Source organism: Hypanus sabinus, chromosome 9 (assembly GCF_030144855.1).
Source record: "Hypanus sabinus isolate sHypSab1 chromosome 9, sHypSab1.hap1, whole genome shotgun sequence".
Taxonomy (NCBI): domain Eukaryota; kingdom Metazoa; phylum Chordata; class Chondrichthyes; order Myliobatiformes; family Dasyatidae; genus Hypanus; species Hypanus sabinus.
The window spans coordinates 6,823,726-6,842,419 of record NC_082714.1 but is presented as its reverse complement, the minus strand read 5'-3'; the positions used below and the strand labels follow the sequence as shown (position 1 = coordinate 6,842,419).

General features: G+C 46.4%; 1 protein-coding gene across 1 annotated transcript in view; it reads right to left on the bottom strand.

Annotated features, from left to right (window-relative positions):
* Positions 1-3,524: 3,524 nt before the first annotated feature.
* The window catches only part of daglb (diacylglycerol lipase, beta), a 53,966-nt gene continuing 38,796 nt past the window's right edge, over positions 3,525-18,694 (bottom strand). The window contains exons 11-15 of the mRNA XM_059978984.1: positions 16,419-16,546; positions 15,091-15,159; positions 14,932-15,004; positions 14,341-14,594; positions 3,525-8,013 (exon numbers count right to left, since the gene is read on the bottom strand). Of these exons, the coding sequence (XP_059834967.1) occupies positions 7,815-8,013; positions 14,341-14,594; positions 14,932-15,004; positions 15,091-15,159; positions 16,419-16,546 (723 nt within the window). The 3' untranslated portion in view covers positions 3,525-7,814. The remainder of the gene's footprint in view (positions 8,014-14,340; positions 14,595-14,931; positions 15,005-15,090; positions 15,160-16,418; positions 16,547-18,694) is intronic.

The window sequence follows — 18,694 nt, the reverse complement described above, 5'->3', positions numbered from 1 at the left end:
TCTGCATCCCTTATAGTTTTAGGTATTGAATTCCAGTTTAAGAACGTAGTTCAAAAAAGCTGATTTCCCAGTTATTTTTTGAGCAAGATTGTTTAAATATGAGAGACCGGCAGAAGAAGACCTGAGAGCTCGAGCGGGATTATAAAACAAACGCTTCTGTGATGAACTAGGAACCTGGCTGGAACACCTCAGATGAGTTAAAACGCTTGATTTCTCTTGTTCCATGTGCATGCGATACGCAGGTAAGTTTGCGCTTGTTGCCAGGAGATTTTACATGAGCTTACTCCTGTCCTTTGAAGAGCTAATTAGTAGGTTAAATGGTCTTGGGTCTGTCATTACACTCCAAACCCATATTTACAGAGGCAGCTGTTCACTGGGTGTGCTGGAATAGAATGGCTTGCATTTTTCTATAGATTTGATCAGTACAGTAGTTTCAAATTCCAGCTGGAGCGGGTCCATTAGAGGAAGTGGTTGTTTAATTTCTGGTTCTGAATTACTTCTCGATTTTGCACGTAATCCAGAGAAAAGCTAGCTTGTACAGATAACACACAAAATGCTGGTGGAACGCAGCAGGCCAGGCAGCATCTATAGGAAGAAGTGCTTCTCCTTATAGATGCTGCCTGGCCTGCTGCTTTCCATCAGCATTTTGTGTGTGTTGCTTGAATTTGCAGCATCTGCAGATTTCCTCGTGTTTGAGCTTGTACAGATGTCTGTGACGGTTCTCGGTCAACCAGCTCATTGTATATCGAGCTGTAGTAAATCAAGGCAAACTGGACTTGCTGTGTTGTCTAGATGATGTTCCGGATGACTACTCATCCGGGATGTTTCTTCAGTTATGATCCTTGCTAGGTAGTTTTCCGGCTTATAAACATGCCTGAACAGAGAGTACGACTCACCTATCAGCTACTTGCAATGCAGTCCCAATATCTCCACAATAATTCACACCTCATCATCTCTGTGACCCTTAACGACCCTCGTGTGATTGCGATACATTTAAACAACTCAGTTTATAAACCGGAAAACTACCCACCATGGATCATGAAGCCTCTCGCAGGAGTGGTGAACCTTTATTCTAGACAACACAGCAAGTCCAGTTGCCTGATTTACTACTGCTTGCTATCTTGTACATTAACCACCGTCTCGTTTCGACAAGCTGTGAGCTAGAGGGGGAAAAAATCCGAAACATCTGATCAGATTTATTATCAACGGCATAAACAGGAGATTCTGCAGATGCTGGAAATCCACAGCAGCACAGACAAAATGTAGTAAGAATGCAGCATGTCTATGGAGGTGAATAAAGAGTTAACATTTCAGATGGTGACCCTTCATCAGGACAGAGTTCCTCCAGCACTTTGTGTGTTACTCAGATCTATTATCACTGACTTACGATGTGAAATGTTTCCTTACAAAGATACTGTAAACTTCGGAATAAATGGTGCAAAAAATAGTTGTTTTCGTGGCCTGTTCAGAAATCTAATGGTGGAGGGGAAGGAACGGTCCCTAAAGTCCTCAGGCTCCTGTACCTCCTTCCCCCTGATGGCAGCAACAAGAGGGCATGTCCTGGGTGGTGGGGCTCATAATGAGGCATTATCTTTTGCAGATATCCTCAGTTTTGGGGATGGTTATGCCTGTGGTGGAGGTGACTGAGTTTACCTTGTCCAGTGGCCCCCTCCATCCCACATTGTGATACAACCAGTCAGAATGCTCCGCAGAAGTTTGCAACAGGCTTTGGTGATATTCCAACATCTCAAACTCCTCACAACGTAATAAAGTCCCTGCATTCTTTTCTGGATGAAGAGAGGAGGGGGTTTGCTTGGTACAACTTTCCACTGGGTACCTACATTGCGTCAGTGCCATCAGGTATCATCGAAACATAGTGAAATGTGTTGTTTCATTGTTGTGCTGGGGGCAGCTCACGAATACATTCCCACTGTTTTCGACAACTACTCTGCCAATATGATGGTGGACGGGTAGCCAGCAACCCTGGAACACAAGGACTATGACTGACTGCACCCACTATCCTAACCATAAACCGTGGTAGTGTGAGTGTCACCAGGCATCGGGGTTGTCCTGGAATGGTAGTGGTCACACTCAGTTCCAGGGGTGTTCCCGGTAGCATAGCTACAGTAATGATCAAGATTCATTAGCCATAAGGAGTTTGAATTTCTAAGTATATTTATCAAAGTATCTATACTGTATACAACCTTGAGATTTGTCTCCTTACAGGCAGCTAGCTGCAAAACAAAGAATTTAACCCATTAACAAAAAAGTTAATCAAATACCCGATGTGCAGAGAAAAGAACAAATTGTGCATCAATAAAGGTAAGCAAATAACATTCGGAACTGGTTCATAAAACCGTAAGATATAGGAGCAGATTTAGGCCGTTGGGCCCATTGCGGTTTGTTCCACATTTCATGGTCGATCCAATATTCCACTCTGGCCCAATCTTCAGCCTTCTCCCTGTCTCCCTTCATACCCTGACCAATCAAGAATCTATCAACTGTTGCCTTAAATATACTGTACATAAAGACTTGTCCTCTGCAGCTACCTGTGGCAAAGAATTACACAGATTCACCGCTTTCTGGATAAAGAAATTCATCCTAATCCCTGTTCTGAAAGGATGCCCCTCTATTCTGAGGTGTGTCCTCTGGTCTTGGACCATAGGAGACATCCTCTCCATATCCACTCTATCAAGCTTTTGTCCCTGTGGTTGAGGGGAAACAAAAATTTCACATAATCTTGCCAGTCTGGTTATAACATCCTTGAATCTTTAACATTCTATATAATGGAACCAGCAGATCACACAAGGGCTTTAATTTCATTGCTTCATGCAAGTGAGGCCAGTCAAGAAGCCAGTCATCACTACAGCCGATTCAGGAGCCACAGCCTGCAACTACTGTACCGAATTTGTACATTCTCCACGTTTTCCGCACGGGCTTCCTCCCACATTTCAAAGGACGTATGGGCTAACAAAGGTTAGCGAGTTGTGGCTATGCCAGAAACATGACAACACTTACAGGCTGCCCCCAGGACCTCGTCTGCGGACTGTTATTGGTCGTTGATGTAAATGGTGTATTTCACTCTGTTTTGATACTTAAATGTACGTGACAAATAAAGCTAATCTTTAATCTATAACCACCAGCATAGCATGTCCCTAACTTACTAACTTTATTTGGAACGTGGGCAGAAGCCCACGACAAAAACACAGTGGCAGAAACTGAACTCTTAGCGTAATACTATTACAGCACCAGCTCACTAGTCACTATGCAACCATGTCGCAGTTCCAACAGTGCAGCCAAGCTTGGCTATGAAGGAAAGGTAACCCCGAGCAATAGCAGTCCCGACTCACTCCCAGCCCCCACAACACCAGTAAATCCAAGGATAAACCACAAGGGATTCTGCACATCCTGGAAATCCAGTGCTGGAGGAACTCAGTGGGTCAAGCAGCATCTATGGAGAGGAATAAACAGTCAGCCTTTCCAGCCGAGACCCTTCATCAGGACAATTCGATCAGCTTAGAAAACATAGTTTGACAACTTTATTTTGTATATTGGCTGGTGTGATGCACATTGCAGTTTTCAATATTTACAGAACAGGATTAAATATCACTTGGTCCACACAGCTTTACAAACCATTAGTGGCATTCATTGTACAAAAAAGCTGTACACAAACTCTCATACTCCTGGGCTTTGATAAATAAAGTTCGAAGCAAACTTGTCATGATTACTTATTTATGCAGATTACAAGAGTCAGCTGCTTTACGAACACATTGCTGTGGTAACATGTTTTGCACCTTAGCCCCAGAGAAACGCCACTTTGTTTTGTTATATTCATGTACAGTTGAATGATAATTAAGCTTGAGCATTGAAAAAAGTGAGTTGGGGGGGGGAATCACTGAACAGGAGGGTTTCAGATGTGGGCAACCAGTGATGTCAGTTGCCATAAATACTAGCACCAAGCTACAAGCGGGTATCTTAACTTCCTGTAGTAATCACACACTGACGTAAAGATCAAGATGAGGAGCTGAGCTAAGCAACGGTGACCAGCATCTGCTGGGGTAGTCAGCAGGCAGAATATAACTGCTGCAAAAAAAGTTGCCCTTTGAAGTTGTTGCGCCAAGTCACCACAACTCAACAATCCCCCAGCTCCAAAGGTTCCTTGGTTCAGTTCTCAATTGAGAGCGACACCCCCAGAGTGCAAGGTTCTCCCACAGGCAGCTCAGCCTTGATACGTGTACACGTGGCACAGAACGTCCCAGCCCACAGAGTCAGAACAAGTTTATTACCAATGTCCCCTCTCAGCCTGCGAGATATGTGCCCAATATCATAATACTCAAGCAAGCTTCATGAGCTGAGATTGGCACAGGGGTTCAGTGTTAGTGCTTGGCCATAGCTATTTTGACTCACATTTTGCTATTAAGACTGTTGTTTGTGATATTTCAACAGGTAAGAATGAAAACAAAGGTGAAGATTTCTGGGTAGAAATGCTCATGGTGAGATATATACAAAGATCTTGAATCTGAAACAATCTTGAGATGAGGATGAAAGCACAGAGGTGGAAGTTCAGGTTAGATAGCCCATGGTGAGAGCTGTCACACAAGTCAGTTGTAAGGCACTGGAGAGTTTAAAAGCTTCCACAATCCACATGCAAACCGGTGCCCAAAGTCTCTCCGCACCTTTGGTTATTGGGTCCATGGGGTGAAGTAACAGACAGCCAGAGGCATGGGTTACTGTTGTTACTGTTAAAAATAGTATCATCAGACTTCAACGGACCTTTCTAACTTTGCTGGTAAGTGACCCAGTTACGGGGTTCGTAACACTGAACAAACATCTGCCCTCCTGTAAGCTTTGGAGGAGGCACCAGATACCCCCCACCTTGCCACAGGGATGAAGACAGAGGATCAAACACCAGCAACCTCCTCAAGATCAAGGTTTCCGCTCAAAATTTCACAGGGAATGGATTGCACAATTCCCATGACCAACACTGGACTCCACCACCAGAGTATTCCAGGAAAGCAAATACTTCAGTACATTCGCCAGTGGAAGAGTACCTCGTCCCTTGGGTACAGAAGCACAGAGACAGTAGAAATGTGTACTGAACCACACAGGGTGGACATCTCATCCCCTGGGTACTGAACCACACAGGGTGGACATCTCATTCCCTGGGTACTGAACCACACAGGGTGGACATCTCATTCCCTGGGTACTGAACCACACAGGGTGGACATCTCATCCCCTGGGTACTGAACCACACAGGATGGACATCTCATCCCATGGGTACTGAACCACACAGGGTGGACATCTCATTCCCTGGGTACTGAACCACACAGGGTGGACATCTCATCCCACGGGTACTGAACCACACAGGGTGGACATCTCATTCCACAGGTACTGAACCACACAGGGTGGACATCTCATCCCATGGGTACTGAACCACACAGGGTGGACATCTCATTCCACAGGTACTGAACCACACAGGGTGGACATCTCATCCCCTGGGTACTGAACCACATAGGGTGGACATCTCATCCCCTGGGTACTGAACCACACAGGGTGGACATCTCATCCCACGGGTACTGAACCACACAGGGTGGACATCTCATTCCATGGGTACTGAACCACACAGGGTGGACATCTCATTCCATGGGTACTGAACCACACAGGGTGGACATCTCATCCCCTGGGTACTGAACCACATAGGGTGGACATCTCATCCCACGGGTACTGAACCACACAGGGTGGACATCTCATTCCATGGGTACTGAACCACACAGGGTGGACATCTCATTCCATGGGTACTGAACCACACAGGGTGGACATCTCATTCCATGGGTACTGAACCACACAGGGTGGACATCTCATTCCCTGGGTACTGAACCACACAGGGTGGACATCTCATCCCACGGGTACTGAACCACACAGGGTGGACATCTCATTCCACAGGTACTGAACCACACAGGGTGGACATCTCATCCCCTGGGTACTGAACCACACAGGGTGGACATCTCATTCCATGGGTACTGAACCACACAGGGTGGACATCTCATTCCCTGGGTACTGAACCACACAGGGTGGACATCTCATTCCATGGGTACTGAACCACACAGGGTGGACATCTCATCCCACGGGTACTGAACCACACAGGGTGGACATCTCATTCCATGGGTACTGAACCACACAGGGTGGACATCTCATTCCCTGGGTACTGAACCACACAGGGTGGACATCTCATCCCACGGGTACTGAACCACACAGGGTGGACATCTCATTCCACAGGTACTGAACCACACAGGGTGGACATCTCATCCCCTGGGTACTGAACCACATAGGGTGGACATCTCATTCCACAGGTACTGAACCACATAGGGTGGACATCTCATTCCATGGGTACTGAACCACACAGGGTGGACATCTCATTCCACAGGTACTGAACCACACAGGGTGGACATCTCATCCCCTGGGTACTGAACCACACAGGGTGGACATCTCATCCCCTGGGTACTGAACCACATAGGGTGGACATCTCATTCCATGGGTACTGAACCACACAGGGTGGACATCTCATTCCACAGGTACTGAACCACACAGGGTGGACATCTCATTCCCTGGGTACTGAACCACACAGGGTGGACATCTCATCCCATGGGTACTGAACCACACAGGGTGGACATCTCATTCCATGGGTACTGAACCACACAGGATGGACATCTCATCCCATGGGTACTGAACCACACAGGGTGGACATCTCATTCCATGGGTACTGAACCACACAGGGTAGACATCTCATTCCCTGGGTACTGAACCACACAGGGTGGACAAAAATAGAAACAGCACCTAACAGCCGAGACAGAAGGACTCCATGCTCTGTGGCTCTACCCTGGAGTGAAATTACACACAAGATTTGCAGCATCTGCAGTTCCATTCCTCCCCCCCCCCCACTATAAATAACTATTAAAGAAAGAGGAATTGAGCTGAGACTGGACAGTTGCCATTTCAACAATCCCAAACAGGATCTGAAAAAAGTGAAGTGCTGAGTGGTGGCACAGGGCTGGAGGTTGAAGAGTGGTTACTGAATCAGAGCGGCCAGTTTTAATAATGATACAATGAACCAGCTGGGTGTACATCTTCCTCCTACCCTCCTCCCCCTTGTGTATCTTAACATTTCAATTACTTTTCTTATCCCTTTTTAACCAATTTTTAAAACTATTTTAACCAATTATGTCTCTTAACTTTCCAACGAGGACACCTAGCAAGCAAAGACAACAAGGCACAAGGCAACAGTGCCCACATCCCCCTAGCAAGCCTCAGACCAAACTGGAAAGGGAACAGCAATAACCTCAGCCACACAGCAGAAGACTGTGAGCGGAGGAAACACGCCAACCTCACCGGGCAGGGAGAGCAGTCAGTGCCTGCATCCCAAACCAATCACCAAGGGAGGAAATAATTATATAAATATATATCCATCCTACAATATGGATTTATTCATTCAGATTTATATGTTAAACTAACCACATAAACTCCACTTTGAGTGATCAGAAAATAAATTCTGGCCTAGATCATCCCAATAGTTCTTTTTGGGAATCTCAATCTCCTCACCTTACCAACATTACAAGGTGCTTGAGGTTAGTACAAACAATCAGATCCATTATGTTGTCCTAAGAGAATATCATCACTAATTCAGTGTCTTTATGAGAGAAAACATCCGGAACGATAGAGACAGATGTGAGGAGTCCACACAGCAGGTACAGCCATGGCCATGGGTAACACTGTTCAGCTCTCTCCTAGCATGCTTCACTCTCTTCAAAGGGCTCCAGCTAGACGGGGAGGGTCTCACTCGGTGTGGCGTCAGGCGAGGGGCAGAGGAGATAAGGAGTCTCTTGCGTTAGATCCCGCAGGACATCCAACAGCAAATCTGGCATGTGATCCGTTATCATCTTGGGGCTGATGAGGATCTTGTTGAGGGAAGAGGCATCGCTCCACACAGCGTGGTACTTCACCTTGGAAAAGCACAGGCTAGACGAGAGACAGCAAGAGAGAGAAGGATTAAATTAAGATTAAAGATTAGCTTTATTTGTCACGTGTACATCAAAACTTCCAGTGAAATGTGTCGTTTCCATCAACAACCAACAGTCCGAGGAGGTGCTGAGGGCAGCCTGGAAGCGTTGCCATGCTTCCAGCATGTCGACAACTTACCTCTGGAGTCTGCGATGATAGGGTACAGCCTCAGAACAGGACGTCCTTTTAGAACGGAGATTAGGAGGAATTTCTTTAGCCAGATGGTGGTGAATCAGTGGAATTCACTGCCACAGACAGCTGTGGAGGCCAAGTTGTTGGGTATATTTAAGGCGGAGGTTAATAGGTTCTTGATCAGTCAGGGCATGCAAGGTTATGAGGAGAAGGCAGCAGAGTGGGGTTGAGAAGTTAATAGATTAGCTCATGAAATGGCAGAGCAGACAAAATGGCCTAATTCTGCTACTACATCTTATAGTCTTAACCCAAAAACCACACTCAGAATATTGTGTTCATTTGAGGAAAGATGTGGAAGCTAAAGAGAGGGTGCAGAGGAGATTTACCAGGATGCTCCCAGAGAGCACATTTATGAGGGTAGGTTGAGGGAGTGAGGGCTTTTCTCTTTGGAATAAAGGAGGATGAGGTTGGCTTGACAGAGGTGTACAAGATGATAAGAGGTTTAGATTGAATGGACAGCTAGAGACTTTTTCCCAGAATGGCAATATCGAAAACCAGAGAACATCAGTTTAAGGTTAGCAGAGGAAAGTTCAGTAAGAAAAATGGAAGATTATGGGCTGTGCAGGAGGGAAGGTAACATTGATTGTGGAGAGGGTTAAAAGATCAATACAACATCACTGTCTAAAGGGCGTCGTTGTACAATGCTAAACTGGTCTATTAGGCTTGTGCAAGAATATCTATCATCAAGGGATCCCACTATTCAAAGTCCTTTCTCACTGCTGCCATCAGGGAGCTGGTACAGGAGCCTCAGGACCCACACAAGAACAGTTACTACCCCTCAACCATCAGGCTCTTGAACCAAAGGGGATAACTTCACTTGCTCCATCACTCCTTTGCCACACAACCTATGGTCTCACTTTCAAGCACTCTTTATTTCATGATCCAATATTTGCTGCTTATTTATTTATCTATCTATCTATTTATTTATTTATTTATTATGCTTAATTTTTCTTTTTCTTTCTTGCACAGTTTGTCATCTTTAGCACATTTGTTGTTTGTCCATCTTGGGTGTGGGTTTCTTTGATCCTGTTGTATTTTTTTGTATTTATTGAGTATGCTCACCAGAAAATGAATCTCAGGATTATATACAGTGACAGATATGTACTTTGTTAATAAATTTATTTACTTAGTGATAAAGAGTGGAGCAGGCCCTTTGAGTCACACCACCCAGGGAACCCCCGACAACCCCGCTTTACTTAGCAGTGCAGTTGCCATTGAATGGGTTCAGGAGGCCTCATGCAGGTCCGGGAGCGAGAGGTTTTAGAAAAAGCTTTTATAACCATAACCATATAACAATCACAGCACGGAAACAGGCCATCTTGGCCCTCCTAGTCCGTGCCGAACCCTTAATCTCACCTAGTCCCACCTACCCGCACTCAGCCCATAACCCTCCACTCCTTTCCTGTCCATATACCTATCCAATTTTACCTTAAATGACACAACTGAACTGGCCTCTACTACTTCTACAGGAAGCTCATTCCACACAGCTATCACTCTTTGAGTAAAGAAATACCCCCTCGTGTTTCCCTTAAACTTCTGCCCCCTAACTCTCAAATCATGTCCTCTAGTTTGAATCTCCCCTACTCTCAATGGAAACAGCCTGTTCACGTCAACTCTATCTATCCCTCTCAAAATTTTAAATACCTCGATCAAATCCCCCCTCAACCTTCTACGCTCCAATGAATAGAGACCTAACTTTCTCTGTAACTTAATTGCTGAAACCCAGGTAACATCCTAGTAAATCGTCTCTGCACTCTCTCTAATTTATTGATATCTTACCTATAATTCGGTGACCAGAACTGCACACAATATTCCAAATTTGGCCTTACCAATGCCTTGTACAACTTTAGCATTACATCCCAACTTCTGTACTCAATGCTTTGATTTATAAAGGCCAGCGTTCCAAAAGCCCTCTTCACCACCCTATCTACATGAGACTCCACTTTCAGGGAACTATGCACAGTTATTCCTAGATCTCTCTGTTCCTCTGCATTCCTCAATGCCCTACCATTTACTCTGTATGTTCTATTGGATTATTCCTGCCAAAATGTAGAACCTCACACTTCTCAGCATTAAACTCCATCTGCCAACGTTCAGCCCATTCTTCTAACCGCCATAAATCTCCCTGCAAGCTTTGAAAATCCACCTCATTATCCACAACACCTCCTACCTTAGTATCATCGGCATACTTACTAATCCAATTTACCACCCCATCATCCAGATCATTTATGTATATTACAAACAACATTGGGCCCAAAACAGATCCCTGAGGCACCCGGCTAGTCACCGGCCTCCATCCCGATAAACAATTATCCACCACTATTCTCTGGCATCTCCCATCTAGCCACTGTTGAATCCATTTTATTACTCCAGCATTAATACCTAACGACTGAACCTTCTTAACTAACCTTCCATGTGGAACTTTGTCAAAGGCTTTGCTGAAGTCCATATAGACTACATCCACTGCCTTACCCTCGTCAACATTCCTCGTAACTTCTTCAAAAAATTCAATAAGGTTTGTCAAACATGACCTTCTACGCACAAATCCATGCTGGCTACTTCAAATCAGATCCCGTCTATCCAGATAATTATAAATACTATCTCTAAGAATACTTTCCATTAATTTACCCACCACTGATGTCAAACTGACAGGTCTATTTGCAGGGCTTTTGCTTTTAATCGGCAACACAATCATGATTCATTAGCGAGGACAAATAAAAATAAGGCAGGGACAAGTGGAGCGGCCATTATTGGTGTGGACCAGTGTTAGAGTGAAGCAGCGATGGGTCATCAGGCTTCAGTGAGAACAGGCTTAGCCCAGGTACAATGTGGTAAGTTTCCTTTCGTCTGTTAATCCACAGGTAGAGCACTGAGGTTGGCTCTAGGGGTTGTGTTGTGTTCTTTGTGCGAGGTGTGGGAATTCTGGGATACCTGCAGCCTCCCAGGTAACCACACCTGCACCGAGCTGCAGCTGGATGACCTTCAGCTCATACAGGAAACCTAGGCGGTGACAGATAGGAGCTAAAGGGAGGGAGCAGGATCGCAGGAGGCAGGTAACTGTCAGGAGAGGGAAGGGGTGCAGAGTACCCCTGTGGCTGCTCCCCTCAATAATAAGTATACCGCTTTGGATACTGTTGAGGGGGGTGGCGGGGCGAGAACAAGTGGGTCACTGGCGCTGTGGCTCGGAAGGGAAAGGAGAAAGAGAACTGCACTAGCCATAAGGGATTCCATGGTTAGAGGAGACACAAGATTCTGTGGACATAATAGAAACACATGGATGGTATGTTATCTCTCAGGTGCCGGGGTCAGGTATGTCTTGGATCAGGTCCATGACGTTTTAAATGAGAAGGGAGAGCAGCCAGAAGTCTTGGTACATACTGGCACCAATGACATAGGTAGGAAAAGCAAGGAGCCCCTAAAGGGAGTTAGGCAGAAAGATGAAAAGCAGCTTCTGGACTGCTGCCTGTGCTACACATCAGTGAGGGAAAGACTAGGACGATTTGGCGTACGAATGTGTGGCTACAAAACTGGTGCAGAGGACAGGGGTTCCAGATTTCTGGATCATTGGGATCTCTTCTGGGGAAGGAATGACCTGTACAAAAAACCAGAGGGGGACCAATATTCTTGTGGGCATGTTTGCTAGAGCTGCTGGTGAGGGATTAAACTAATTTGGCAGGGGTACAGGAGATGGAGTGATCGGGCTGAGGATGGGGCAGTTGACATGCAACAAGACTTTGAGGAAGGACGGGCAGATGATGGGGCAAAATTGCAGTCAGTGGGATGAGTTGCAGTGTAACAGGGAGACAAATTTGAAAAGGGTGACAATATAGGATAGGAGGTATTATATTTGAATGCACACAATATACAGAATAAGGTTGATGATCTTGTAGTGCAGTTAGGGATTGTCAGTATGACGGTGTGGGCATCTCTGAGTCATGGCTGAAAGAAGATTATAGTTGGGAGCTTAATGGCAAAAACGCAGGTTGTTTGAAAGGACAGGCAGGTAGGTAGAGGGTGTGGTGTGGTTCGTTTGGTAAAAAATAAAATCAGATCCTTAGAAAGAGGTGACATAGGGTTGAAAGATGTAGAACCCTTGTGGATAGAGTTAAGAAGCTACAAGGGTAAAAAGATCCTGATGAGAGTTATATTCAGGCCTGACAGCAGACCAGCAATAGCTGGAGTTTCTGGGAGCGTTCGGAAGGCACAGAATGGGTACATTCCAAAGATGGAGGAGAATTCTAAAGGCAGGATGATGCAACCGTGGCTGACAAGGGAAGTCAAAACCAACATAAAAGCAAAGGAGAGGGCATACAACAGAACAAGAGGATTAGAGGATTGGGAAGCTTTTAAAAACCTATAGAAAGCAATGAAAAACCCACAAGGGAGAAAAAGATGAAATATGAAGGTAAGCAAACCAACAATATCAAAGAGGATACCAGATTTTTTTCAGATATACACTGCTTAGAAAAGTATTCAACCCCCTTGGAAGTTTTCATGTTTTATTGTTTTACAACATTAAATCACGGTGGATTTAATTTGGCTTTTTTTTGACATTGATAAACAGAAAAAGACTCTTTTGTGTCAAAGTGAAAACAGATCTCTACAAAGTAATCTAAATTAATTACAAATATAAAACAATAATTGATTGCATAAATATTCACCCCCATTAATATGACACACTAAATCATCACTGGTGCAGGTGATTGGTTTTAGAAATCACATAATTACTTAAATGGAGCTCACCCACCGGGTGCATTCAAAGTGTTTCAGTGCTGTGGAGATGCTTCACTGCAGCAGGCCCCAGGAGGCTTGTGAAGGTAGAGGGTAGGATGAATGAGTAAAATACAGGGAAATCCTGGAGGAAAACCTGATGCAGTCTGCAAGAGAACTGCGACTTGGGAGATTTGTTGTCCAGCAAGACAATGACCCCAAGCATAAAACCAAAACTACAGAGGAATGGCTTAAAAAAGAACAAAGTTAATGCCCTAGAGTGTCCAAGTCAGAGCCCAGACCTCAATCCAATTGAGAATTTGTGGTTGGACTTGAAAAGGGCTGTTCACTCACGATCTTCATGCAATCTGAGTTTGAGCAGTTTTGTAAAAAATAGGGAAAGATAGCAGTTTCCAGACGTGCAAAGCTGATAGAGACCTATCCACACAGACACAAAGCTGTAAGTGCTGCCAAAGGTGCATCCACTAAATATTAACTTGAAGGGGGTTAATACTTTTATAATCTATTATTTTGTTTATGTTTTATATTTGTAATTAACTTAAGTCACTTTGTAGGGATCTGTTTTTGCTTTGTCATGAAGGAGTTTTTTTCTGTTGATCAGTGTCAAAAAGGAAGCCAAATTAAATCCACTGTGATTCAATGTTGTAACACAACAAAACATGAAACCTTCCAAGGGGGTAAATACCTTTTATAGGCAGTGTATAAAGAGTAAAGAGGTGAGGGTGGATATCAGACCACTGGAAAATGACTTTGGAGAGCTGGTAGTGGGGGACAAGGAAATGACAAATGAAGTGAGAATATTTTGCTCCAGTCTTCACTGTGGAAGACATTAGCAGTGTGCCAGAAGTTTGAGAGCATTAGGGGGCAGAGTGAGTGCAGTAGCAATTACTAGGGAGAAGTTGCTCAGGAAATTGAAAGATCTAAAGGTAGATAAATTACCTGGATTGGACTACACCCCAGGGTTCTGAAAGAGATGGCTGAAGAGATTGTGGAGGCATTGTTAATGATCTTTCAAGAATCAATAGATTCTGCAACGGTTTAGGAAGACTGGAAAATTGCAAATATCACTCAGCTCTTCAAGAAGGGAGGGTTGGCAGGTTAGCCTGATCTCAGATGTGGGGAAGATGTTGAAGTCGATTAAGGATGTGATTTCATGGTACTTGGAGGCACATGATAAAATCAGTCAAAGTCAGCATTCACTGATTCTCCTCAATCTTGGCTGATGAATCGGTTAGAATTCTTTGAGGAAATAGCAATCAGGCTAGATAAAGGAGGATCGGTGAATGCTGTGTACTTGGATTTTCGCCACATGGGGCCTGTCTTGAACTTGGACTGAACAGTGAAGCGGAATGGGTAACTCACCATCCAGTGCTGGTCTCCTCCCTGATGTGAATAACCCTTCCTGGTGGGAAGAGGGGTGGCCCTCGGAAGGGCGATCCTGGAGGCGACACGTCGGAGGTGCAGCCACTGGAATCGGCGTGGCCGCCCCGCAGAGTCTGCTCGGCCAGCAGCGGCTGAGTGAGCTGGGCCCGGTGCTCTCCGTCCAGCTCCGTGGGGAAGCCTCCTGGGTCTCCGCCAAAGACTTCATACCAGCAGCCTCTCAGGAGAATTTGATACTGGAGGGGAGAACAGTTAATGAAGCAAGATCTCCCTCAGTTCTGTCATAGAGCACTAAAGCATAGCTTAGAGAATAACAAAATTGGGATATGTATAAATAGAATAAATGCAATCGGGCTTTTCCACTGACTTTAGCACTAGTCAGAATCAGATTTAATATCACAGACATATGTTGTGAAATCTGTGGTTTTGCAGCAGCAGGACTTGTGAAATTCTGAATTACGACTGAGTGGTGGGGTGAAGGCTCTCTACCAAAGGAGGTTCCTTCCCTTCGCTTGCCTGTAACACCTGCTCAGCACCTCCCCCCGGCCAGGGGCACGGTAAACACCTCAATACCTTGGGCCGGTTGCAGTGAGCGACTATCCGGAGTATCCGTTTCTTCAGATCCTCAATGTTGGGGAGGCTCAGCCTGGGGAAGAGGAAGTGAAAGCAGGTGTCAGGATGGCAGTCGGGGTATCTGAGGCGAGCCGAAGCATGTGGAAGTGGTGGACTGACCTTGGGATGAGATCCCTGCCCAAAACGACAGACAGGACAAATCCTCTGCTGTAATCGGCCAGCGCTTTGCTGTAAAACAAAACCAGTTTCCCTGTATTACAACGGAGGCGAAGGTTGCGGCTGCTGTTGATTTATTTAGTGATAGAACACGGAGTAGGCCACACTGTCCGGCACCCTGACAAACCCAAATCAACCCTAAGCTGATCACGGGGCAGTTCACAACAACCAGTCAGCCTACCCAGCAAGTCTTTGGGCTGTCGGAGCAGGTGGGGGAAATCACACAGGGAGAACGTATTGACTCCTTCCAGATGACACTGCAATCGAACCCCAAACCCCTGAGCTGTAATTGCTAACGCTACACTACTGTGGCCCAACTTGACTAAAAGGAGCAAGACAGATGCCCTTCGTAAATCTGGATGCAGGAGGAACCATGTTTAGATGAGGGGTGAGATTAGAGAGACTGGCTTTAGTTGTCACAGGTACATCGAAACTGACAGTGAAACCCAGGCTGAGGGTGTCCGTGCTGGGGGATCACACAAGTGTCACCATGATTCCAGTGCCAATAGAGCACGTCCACAACTCACTAATCCTAAAGCAGGTTCCGTTGTGTATAGCTACATGGACGGATATGGTCTCTATTATCATAAAATAAAATAAATATATAATGCAAAAGAGGAATAGTGAGGTACTGTTCATGAACCCTTCAGAAATCTGATGGCAGAAGCTGCTCCTGAATTGTTGAGAGTGTGTTTTCAGGCTCCTGTACCTCCTCCCTGGTGGTAGCATGAGTAGAGGGCCTGTCCTGGGAGATAGGGGTCCTTGATGATTGAATAATAATAGTTTTCAGGTAAATCTGCAGAAAGGCACAATAGTAAACACCACTAAAGTAGATTGAACATTCCTAGCAATTGAGAAATGACTGTGCCTGGCTGTGTCTATACCTCAGACTTTACCAGTTTGAGCTGAGAAATAGTAAAATTACAGTAATAATAATGGATTAATATTAATGTTTAATGATGAACTAGCCAGGGGCCTGTTTCTATGACCGTACTCATTTACAATTCCACAATCAACCCAGGAAAAGCAGAGTCCCCAAGTTAACATCGACTAGGACCATAAGACAAAGGAGCAGAATTTGGCTATTTAGTCCATCGAGACTGCTCGGCCACTCCATCATGGCTGATTTATTACCCCTCCTTACCCCATTCTCCCCGTAACCTTTGACACCCTCCCTGATCAGGAACCGATCAGCCTGCGCTCCAACCGGACGTGGCCACAGAGCACCCGATGGCGCTGCCCGAGTAATCGCGGGATGTCCCTTGCCTCACCTCAGCAGCCCGCCTGGCGGCGAGAAGGCGTAGCAGCGCAGCGTGGGGAATGAGGCGTGAAGCTTGATGGCGAGGACGGCAGCAGCACCTGCACCCAGACTGTGTCCCGTCACCACCAACTTGTACTCCTGAGGAGAGACACAGGCTCAGTCTGACAGCACACACAGATTCAGATTCCTTTACCTATCACACAAACAGACCGTGAAGTGTGCCGTTTGCGATAGAAAACAATACAACCCAACGGTGAGCTAGGGCAGCCTCGCACACATTCTGGCATCAACAGTCCAGGCCTACAATGTTCACAACAGAAACAAACAGCAGCAAAACAAACCCCTTCGACTGAGGAAGCCAAATCATTTAGTCTATTTAAACGGGCATTGTTGTTCTTGATGAGTAAGGTTGTTAAAGATTACGGGGAGAAGACAGGTGAATGGAGTTGAGAGGGATAATAAATCAGACATGTTGGAATGGCAGCGCAGACTTGATGAACTGAATGGCCTCATTCTGATGCCATGTCTTCCTCACCCCACAACCATCACCCAACCCCACTCACACACACAGAAAGGCATCCAATCACAGGACTAGCATCCTCCAGTGGCCTCACAGCCCTCTGACCATCCCCTCACAACCCCCCCCCCCCAGTAGCCTCATAGATGTCAGCACTCTGACCACTGCCCCCCCCAGTGACCTTGCAGATGTTGAGCGTCTGATCTCACCCCCCACCCAAACTGCCTTGCAGATGTCGGGCCCCCGACTTTCCCAGTGACCTCACGAACATCAGCCCTCTGACCACCCCAACCCCAGGGGCCTCGATGTTGTTGGGTCTCTGAACCCCCCCTCCCCACCCAAACTGCCTTGCAGATGTCGGGCCCCCGACTTTCCCATTGACCTCACGAACATCAGCCCTCTGACCACCCCAACCCCAGGGGCCTCGATGTTGTTGGGTCTCTGAACCCCCCTCCCCACCCAAACTGCCTTGCAGATGTCGGGCCCCCGACTTTCCCAGCAGACCCGCAGACTTCTGGCCTGATTCCCTAGTGGGCTTGCCAACTTACTGGCCCTCAGTCACCCTTCCTGCATGGCCTTCAGATCTCAGAGCCTGCTGACCTGAGGGAGAGGGCCCATCAATCCTCGTCCACACTGGTTGCTATCTGGCCACGGGGATCACTGGCCTTTGGCCTAGACTCTGGTCTGACCTCAAACTGATCTATATCTCTGACCCTTGACCCTAACCTGATCCCTAACTTCTTTACAAAACCATTATAAACTACTGTAACTCTGAGCTACAACCCAAGTCCAGTAAACGGCCGAGACCAGGCTATCTCAAGGATTTCACACCGAAGGGAGGCAGACGCCACAAACAGAAGGTTCTGGGACTGTGTCCCATCTCACACGGCCCTGCTGTCACAGGCAAGGAATCTACTTTAGTGGGCAACACGCGCAAAATGCTGGAGGAACTCAGGTCAGGCAGCATCGACGGAAATGAAGGAACAGCCGACACTTCCAGTTGAAACACTTCATCCGCACTGGAAAGGAAGGGGGAAGAAGCCAGAATCAGGTGGTGGTGGGGGGGTGGAGGAGGACAAGTTGGCACGTGATGGATGAAACCAGGTGAGGGAGAAGGTGGGTGGGTAGATGAAGAGAGAAACAAGGAGATAATGGGTGGAAAAGGTAAAGGGCTGGAGGAGAAGAGTTGACCTTGGGAGAAAGGGGAGAGGGGAAACCAGAGGGAGGTGATGAGCAAGGATGAGATGGGAACCAGAACAGGAAATGGAGAAGAGGGACGGGGGAAAATTACTGGAAATTGGAGAAATCGATGTTCGTGCCTGATAGACAAAAGGACTAGTTTCGATAGACACCTTGGTCAGCATAGATGAGTTGGGCTGAAGGGCCTGTTTCTGTGCTATACAACTCTGAATCTGTAAGCATGAGGATTAAGTGGTTATTTCCTTCCTGAGCAGCAAGTGAACACTACAGGGAAAATCCGCTGCTGGCCTCACACCTCTGTCTATACCACTGCTACAGAGGGTGCTGGATATGGCCCAGTCCACACAGGCAAAGTCCCTCCCCATCACTGAGCACATCTACAAGCAGCACTGCCACAGGAAAGCAGCATCCATCATCAGGGTCTCCCACCACCCAGGCCACGCTCTCTCCTCACAGCTGCCATCATCAGGGTCTCCCACCGCCCAGGCCACGCTCTCTCCTCACAGCTGCCATCATCAGGGTCTCCCACCGCCCAGGCCACGCTCTCTCCTCACAGATGCCATCATCAG